An 8,429-nucleotide genomic window follows, 5' to 3' on the forward strand; every position below is an offset into this window, starting at 1 on the left:
CTGATGAAGGAGGGACCCAGACCATAGGTATAGCCAGTTGCTCTTTAATACAGTTATCCAGCCGTTTCTGCACAGACAGAAACAAAACGCTCAGTAACATGCAGCTTCAACACATACACAGGTCAGCATCCCCTCCTCTTAGGCAGCCTAGCGCCAACTGCAGCAGAGCAATGCAAAACAATTCAATCAAAAATAATCTTTACTACCAAGAAAAATAATAAAACATTAAACATGGAAAAAAGTAACAATTCTTACAGAAAACAATAAATCTGTTATAATAATTAATTAAATCCAACATATATTATTAATGCAACCAGCTTAAACAATGATGCTAAGAACTAGATGTACATACCTGCACAGACAGAAACAAAACGCTCAGTAACATGCAGCTTCAACACATACACAGGTCAGCATCCCCTGTTTGAGAAGAGCACATGGGGAAACCCCGTAGCTGTAGCAGGAAAATACTTGCTCTGACCAATAAATACAGACACATATTGAGAAACAAATATGTCATCTGAGTGTTTTTCAGTAAAGGCAACGTTTAACAACTGCATGTAATTACATTTACATGTTTTCATAGAACATTTTTATAAAACTACAAGCAGTAAAAGTTTCCTACCTCCTCTTAGGCAGCCTAGCGCCAACTGAGCATGAAGCACCGCTGACGTCGTTACAGAGCGCTTTCTTAAAGCAACAGTACAAGTATTCATGTAAAAATTAACAAATTACAGATAACTTTTCTAATGTGAATAAAACAAAAGCTATTTCGTATTAATCAGGCTTTGGTGAAATTTCAAACACTTTATAAACAGAAAATAACAGCAAATGTTGAACAATTGTTACATTCACCCCCCGTGAAATTCACCAAAATCCTGATTTCAGCCTAAAGAGAAGTATAAACAAAAGGATCAGTCTACACCGGGCACATCCTGGCACAAATGAAAAGGCAGACCTAGTCTGCTCATGCAACATAGAAGTCACCCTCAACAGAAGGTTCGGGAAAGAAAGAGGTTGATCAAGTCTCTAAAAGTCCCTAGCTCAATGCTACGCCTGTTACGTAACAGTATCTGGCCCAAGTAAAACTCCCGCCGTGTTAACTTTCATGAAATCAAAAATGGAAAATTAAACACCCTAAAAGTATAGGTTACATGGAATACATATGTCACTAAAACAAAATCTATGCTTAACTCAAAGGGATTAGCTAACATGTAAGATTTTCTAACTCTTCAAGAAAGGCCCCTGAACCATAGATTCTATTAATCTGTTAACTGATTTTACCAACAGCCCAGCACGGGTTCTAAATGGTCCATTGCTCCCGAAAGTAGCTTGCCGATTGTCTGGAAAAGCAGTTCCAGAACATGTCACATCCATGCCAGTTGGAGAATCGACACCTTCATTAAGTGATGCCGCCGGAGCTGGCAAGGTCAAACTGCCATGTTCATCACTGTCAGACTGCGACTGAGTCTGTAGCTCAGGGACACCCGACAGCACCGGTGTGGTGGAACAAGACACGTCAGTCACATCCACGTCCAATAGTGAGTCACCAGGGAACGAGAGACTCCCGTCCCCACTGTTGACGGTGCTGTACCCTAACCCATCACTGTTGACTGAGAAATCCGTTGTTCCCTCATTATCTGACCTGAGGATTGGTAAGAAACTCACATCCAGCAAAAGATTTCGGTGTACAACCTTTGTTTGTCCCTCACCATTCCGAATCTTATACACATGGATATCTGGATGCACTTCGACAACGGTGTACATGCTGTCCTCCCACCTGTCAGCCAGTTTACGCTTCCCTCGCTCTCCCTTATTTGCTACAAGAACTCTGTCACCAACTGACAAATGAGTGCCCTTTGTGCGCTTGTTGTACTGACTGGACTGGTGTTGTTGTTCAGTAAGGGAATGTTTCTGAGCAATTTCCACCGCATTCCTCAAAGAGGAAAAGAGAGTCTTGACATATGAATCGTAATCAGCAAAAGCAGGGTCATTCAGGACAGGCTTAAACAGAACGTCCACCGGCAGTCTTGGAATCCGCCCGAACATCAGGTAAAACGGTGCGTACCCAGTCGTCTCATGAACAGTTGCGTTGTAAACAAATGTAAGTGTCTGGATTTGTTCTGGCCACCTTTGCTTCTCTTTAAGAGGAAGGGTACGAAGCATCGAACCCAAGGTGCGATTAAATCGCTCTGTCACACCATTTCCCATAGGATGGTAAGCCGTGGTATGGGATTTAGCAACGCCTGCCAACTGGAGAAGTTCTGCAATCAGTTTGCTTTCAAAATTTGTGCCCTGGTCAGAATGTATACGTTCTGGGAACCCATAAACACAAAAGACATGATCCCAGAGCTTTCTAGCAACCTGCTTCGCTGTCTGGTTAGCACAGGGGAAAGCATGCGCCAGTTTGGTGAAATGGTCAGTAACCACCAAAACATCCACTGACCGTTGCTTGCCATCCTCAGCAGACCAAAAATCTAGGCAGACTAACTCCATTGGTGCAGAGCTCTGGATACTTTCCAAGGGTGCACGAGCAGCTGGTTCTGGTGTCTTTCCCAGTACACATCTCTGACAACATTTGACATATCTACGCACATCTTTTTCCATGTCTGGCCAATAGAAACTCTGCCTAGCAAGAGACAAAGTGCGGTCTTGTCCTTGGTGCCCTGCCAGATCATGGATGCCAGATAATGCTTTGTCTCGTAAACACTGGGGAAGCACAAACTGGAACCTCTTCTGCTTGGTCACAGGGTTCTTCGTCACTCGATACATTACACCATCCCGAATTTCCAGCTTATCCCATTGATTCAGCATTCTGACAACCTTTATGTCTGAACATCGCCTCTCACGCTTAGATGGTCTCGTCCTGGTGGCGACAAAGGGTAAAACCTTAGAGATGACTGCATCCTGCTCTTGACTGGACTGCAGTTCCTGAATAGAGAGAACTGGAAATTCACCTTGCCCACATTGCATGTGTTGAGTTTGTTGTGTCAACTGCAACGCCCTCGATTCTGCTCCTGAAATCCAGTCACAGTGGGACTGACACAGGGCTTGGATCTCAGCTGAGTCATAAACAACCTTCAGTGATGGATAATCCCTTGATTTATCATGTTCTGGCTGACAGCTGAACTTGAAGGCGCTCTGCACACGATCTTCATCAACCCGGTCAGCTTCTTGTGTAAGAGACAGATATGACTCTTCCAACAACCTGTGACTGATTGGTGTTGCAAAGGGGTCACGACTGAGAGCATCTGCAACCACATTTTTTCTCCCAGCCAGGTGTTTAAGGTCAAAGGAATAAGAAGCAAGCTTTGACACCCAGCGGATTTCGCATGCATCAAGCTTTGGTTTTGTCAGGAGATAAGTCAGGGGGTTATTATCCGTCCAGATGGTAAAGTGACGCCCCTTCAGCCAATGACTAAACTTTTCACAGACGCTCCACTTAAGAGCCATGAACTCTAATCTGTGAGCTGGATACTTCCGCTGTGATGCACTCAGAGTCTTGCTCGCAAATGCAACAGGTCGCGCTTTGGTTTGTCCTCTGGGAACTTGTGATAGCACTGCTCCAAGACCATCCAAAGATGCATCAACGGATAAGATAAATGGTTCATCAAAATCTGGGTGAGCAAGCATGACACATTCCAACAACATGGTTTTTAACTTATGGAAAGCCTGCTCACATCCCTCAGTCCAGTCATTAGGTATGAGTTTACGATAAACACCTTGTAGTTTCCTGTCCTTCGCCATGCGTCCTCTCCTTTTCTGTCCCGCTGTAAGTGCAAACAGGGGTTTAGCAATGGAGGAACAGTTTGGGATAAAATGCTGATAGTAGAACACCATACCTAGGAAAGACTTTATCCTTTTTATTGATGGTGTACGCCCATCATCTTCCATGAGGTCAGAAGGAGTCATTTTGGAGATCACCTCCACCTTGTCTGGGTCTACAGACACGCCATTGCCATCAATGACATGTCCCAAAAAACGCACCCTTCTTCTCATCAGATGGCACTTTTTGGGAGCCAGCTTAAGATTGTTCTCCCTCAGCCTCTGGAAAACCACTTGAAGTCTCAATAGGGCCTCATCCTCTGATGGAGCAAATACAAGCAAGTCATCGAGGTAACACAACAATTTTGTGAAGTTCATGTCCCCAAAAATTCCAACCATCATCCGCATGAATGAGGCTGGGCTGTTGCAAAGCCCCTGTGGCATGCAATTGTATTCATACAGTCCAAGGGGAGTCGTAAAGGCTGTGTATTTTTTGTCATGTTCATGCATTGGAATGTTGAAAAACCCTGAAGTAAGGTCCATTGTGCTAAATATGCAATTCCCCCCAAGTGCAGCCAAACAGTCAGACTGGTGAGGCAAGGGATGGGCATCTTTAACCGTGCGAGCATTCAGCCACCTGAAGTCATTGCAGATACGAAGCCCCCCATCTTTCTTCCATACCATCACCAGAGGGGAGGCATAGTCACTTGAGGACTTCCTAATGATTCCCTTTTCCTCCATCTCAGTCAGAGCCAGTCTCAATTTTTCATAATGTGCAGGAGGAACTCTGCGGTACGGTAACCGGAAGGGTCTGTCGTCTGTCAGCCGTATGCGGTGGGTGTAACCATGCACTCTGCCGCAGTCCAGGGAATCCTTAGAAAAAATGTCACGATACTCCATCAGCAACTTTATGAGTTGGGACTTGCAACTTTCACTAACCTCGCAAAGGTCCAAGTCAATAGCCCCCAAACCCATATCACACAGACTTTCCAAAGAAACATTGTTACTGTTTGTAGCCGACAGCTGTCGTAGCTGTTGCTGAGAATACTTCTGCTGATCCTCTACAGCCATGTGCAGACCCTGGAAAACATCAAAGTCCTCAACTGCTAAACATGGAGAGACATCAGCTAACTTGCTGTTCTTTTTCAACATCAATGGCTTGTCAGAAGGGTTCACTACTGTCAAAGGCACCCATCTATCACCCCACAATGGTGTGATGAGCCGACCCACTAGAGCACCCCGTGGGGCAGCTCTTGAGCTGGTAGGTTCGACAAGGACAGTGCTCCCGGGGGACATGGGAACTTTGACAGGAAGCTTACCCCAGATTAAGTGCTCATGTCTGGGTAAGAGGGTGACTGCCTGGGTTAACTTGACAGTGCCAATTTTGTCTGGAACTTCTTCACCCCTCCAGTGTTCAACATTTGTAAACATTGACAAAAACTGCCCGATTTCAGGGTCAGAGTCATTTTTCAATGCATTTCCCCTGTATTTCTCATCCTGTTTCAAAACATGCATGATGTGTTTAATAACATTCGAGCCCAAAATCAGATCATCATGCTGACCAGGCACAACCAACGTGGGTACACTACAAGAGATGCCAAATACTTCCATCTCCAGCTGAAAAAATCCATCAGGCTTAGTTTGCAGTCCACCACACCCCACAAGAATAATGCTTTCTTGAGGGTGCTGCTTTTCTGGCAAGATCCCAGCAGAACTCAGTTTTTCCACCGCTTGGTCACTGATACTGCATGCCATGGAGCCAGAGTCCAGCATGCCTTTGAGCTGCACGCTGTGGTTAATGAGGACAGGGGAATAAAACAGTTCACTGAAAGCTTGAAGCTTCTGTGCTGCTTGAATGACCACTCTTGAACCCTTTGGTGCCTTGGCACAGGTATCCTCAAAAAGGTCTGCCAAATCACAGATGTTGGAGAGAGATTCATTTTCACAACCCACACCGCCTCTCCCCAGGCATGGGTTTCCTAGTTTAACTGTTGGTCTGCATCCGCAGACCTGTTGTCAGACCGAAGCACATGTGCAGATTGCTGAGGGCAATTTCGCTTCCAGTGACCAGGGGAAAGACACCTTAAACAGAGGTTTTCACGCTTACAGTGACTCAAGGTTGAATGGTCATGAGAACCACAAGCCCTGCAAGCCCTCGGTAAGGGCTGAGAAGCTGCACCCCTGGCCGCTTGATTTCGAGGGTCATTGCCATGTTGTAGCACTAACCTGTCCAATAAGCTCACCAAGCTCCGCAAACAGTCATTATCTACCCCAGTAGTCAGTGGTGTAGCTGGTGTAGGTATCCCACACTGAGCAGTCCGTCCTGAAGTTTCTGAAACAGAAGGACTGTCAGTCTTATGTGCATGACAATGAGAATATCCTTTAACCACTCTCGGAATTTCTTTGGGCTGCTGAGTGTGCATAGTACTCTGAGATTTCCTTTCCATCATGTGTTCATCTAACCTTTCCTGAATCTCGCTTGCTGTCCACTTCTCTGCAGACTTAAACTTGAAGACACTCGCAAGAGCTCTGTCAGGACAATGTTTAATAAACATCATGCTCACTTCATGCTGTGGGTCATCAATCCCTCGACCCTGCCTCTTTAAGCATTCATCTGCCACATCCATCATTCTATTTAATCTTATCCAGTATTCCATTGCATCCTCCCTAGGCATTGGCAGCGTATTATAGAAATCAGCTAGAGGCATGTTGGAGTAAGTGAGTTCACTAAAGTGCTGTTTCAAGATGTCAAAGACTAAGTTAGGACATGTGACATGATTGATAGATTTGTTGTTGCGGAGTGTAATTCTCACAACATCACCTGCCTTGCCCATCAGCCTCGCCATAATCTCTTGGGATTGTTCATGGACAGGAACAGCCCTCCTTTTTAAGTACATAGACATGAGACTCTCCCATTCATGTACTGTGAACTTATCTGAGCCATCACCTCGAAATATTGGGGGCTCCTTAGCATCAGAGTGCATAACAAGACTAACATTGGGAGAAGACACCTGATACGTCAGGTCAGAAGCCCCCGCACCTTGTGCATGCTCACCAGATGAGAGTTGAGCTCTAATAGAGTCACCCAGTTTTTCAGCTAGCTGGGTAATAAGCGAACCCAAATGTGGTGTAACCTGCCCAGCCTGACCCGGCATATGTTGGTCTGAAAAACGAGTCGAAGCTAATTGTGGGGTGTTCAAAATTGTAGATCCACGCCCTGGTGCTCTTGATTCTAATGATTTGTAAAGTAACCTTCTCCCCAAACCAAATTCGTATGGACGAGCTGCAAGATCGCTATCCTCCCCATCAAAAATGTCAGAATCAGGCATAACCCCAAAATGCACACACACTGTTATGAGAGATTAATTCAAATAAAGTAAATAAGAAGTAACACATAAACAAAATTGCTAAATAGCAGTGGATGTCTAAACACACTGAAAAAAAAAAAAAAAAAAACACCAAAAAGGAAATTCTGATATAATGAAGTGTGCAGTCACTTTCTGGTATTGGATAATAAACAGACCAAAAGGTGCAGTTTCTCCTTCTTAAGAGAGTAGGGAAAATGTCCAAAATGAGTTTGTCAAAAACACAAGAAAAAAACAATCAAAAATGAGATTTACTTGTAGCTTCCCACGGCGGACGAGATGACGTCGTTCCTCAACAGATCCAAAAAAAAAAGTCACGGCACCATTGTAACCGGTCTCATCTGCCTGTGTCCTAACACTCCTCAATTATGACGCCGATTAACTTGCTTATGCTCTGCGTTGTGTTCTGATGAAGGAGGGACCCAGACCATAGGTATAGCCAGTTGCTCTTTAATACAGTTATCCAGCCGGATTCTGCACAGACAGAAACAAAACGCTCAGTAACATGCAGCTTCAACACATACACAGGTCAGCATCCCCTCCTCTTAGGCAGCCTAGCGCCAACTGCAGCAGAGCAATGCAAAACAATTCAATCAAAAATAATCTTTACTACCAAGAAAAATAATAAAACATTAAACATGGAAAAAAGTAACAATTCTTACAGAAAACAATAAATCTGTTATAATAATTAATTAAATCCAACATATATTATTAATGCAACCAGCTTAAACAATGATGCTAAGAACTAGATGTACATACCTGCACAGACAGAAACAAAACGCTCAGTAACATGCAGCTTCAACACATACACAGGTCAGCATCCCCTGTTTGAGAAGAGCACATGGGGAAACCCCGTAGCTGTAGCAGGAAAATACTTGCTCTGACCAATAAATACAGACACATATTGAGAAACAAATATGTCATCTGAGTGTTTTTCAGTAAAGGCAACGTTTAACAACTGCATGTAATTACATTTACATGTTTTCATAGAACATTTTTATAAAACTACAAGCAGTAAAAGTTTCCTACCTCCTCTTAGGCAGCCTAGCGCCAACTGAGCATGAAGCACCGCTGACGTCGTTACAGAGCGCTTTCTTAAAGCAACAGTACAAGTATTCATGTAAAAATTAACAAATTACAGATAACTTTTCTAATGTGAATAAAACAAAAGCTATTTCGTATTAATCAGGCTTTGGTGAAATTTCAAACATTTTATAAACAGAAAATAACAGCAAATGTTGAACAATTGTTACACCGGGAACACACTCTCATGGACACTGGGATTGAGTTGAAAGTTATATT

The 8,429-nt window shown here is 43.9% G+C and overlaps 1 protein-coding gene across 1 annotated transcript; it reads right to left on the reverse strand.

Annotated features, from left to right (window-relative positions):
• Window positions 1–338: 338 nt before the first annotated feature.
• On the reverse strand, window positions 339–6,389 carry LOC119774555. Its single transcript, XM_038272088.1, has 9 exons — window positions 6,226–6,389; window positions 6,033–6,094; window positions 5,773–5,844; window positions 3,883–5,669; window positions 3,840–3,852; window positions 2,589–3,767; window positions 1,778–2,312; window positions 1,395–1,642; window positions 339–352 (listed from the first exon to the last, which is right to left on the reverse strand). Exons 1-9 carry the CDS (start codon window positions 6,387–6,389, stop codon window positions 339–341), a joined length of 4,074 nt encoding a protein of 1,357 aa, XP_038128016.1.
• Window positions 6,390–8,429: the final 2,040 nt, after the last annotated feature.

This window comes from Cyprinodon tularosa, unplaced genomic scaffold (genome assembly GCF_016077235.1).
Source record: "Cyprinodon tularosa strain WSP-4 unplaced genomic scaffold, ASM1607723v1 ctg120, whole genome shotgun sequence".
Lineage (NCBI taxonomy): Eukaryota > Metazoa > Chordata > Actinopteri > Cyprinodontiformes > Cyprinodontidae > Cyprinodon > Cyprinodon tularosa.

What these genes read in the sequence shown, in the direction of transcription:
- LOC119774555 (XM_038272088.1), bottom strand. Translation starts at nt 6,389, where the DNA reads ATGGATGTGGCAGATGAATGCTTAAAGAGGCAGGGTCGAGGGATTGAT. An exon ending in AGACATGGAAAAAGATGTGC is followed by an intron (nt 2,313 to 2,588) that starts GTAGATATGTCA and finishes ATGGGTTCCCAG; the next exon opens with AACGTATACATTCTGACCAG. An exon ending in AAGCGTAAACTGGCTGACAG is followed by an intron (nt 1,643 to 1,777) that starts GTGGGAGGACAG and finishes ACCAATCCTCAG; the next exon opens with GTCAGATAATGAGGGAACAA.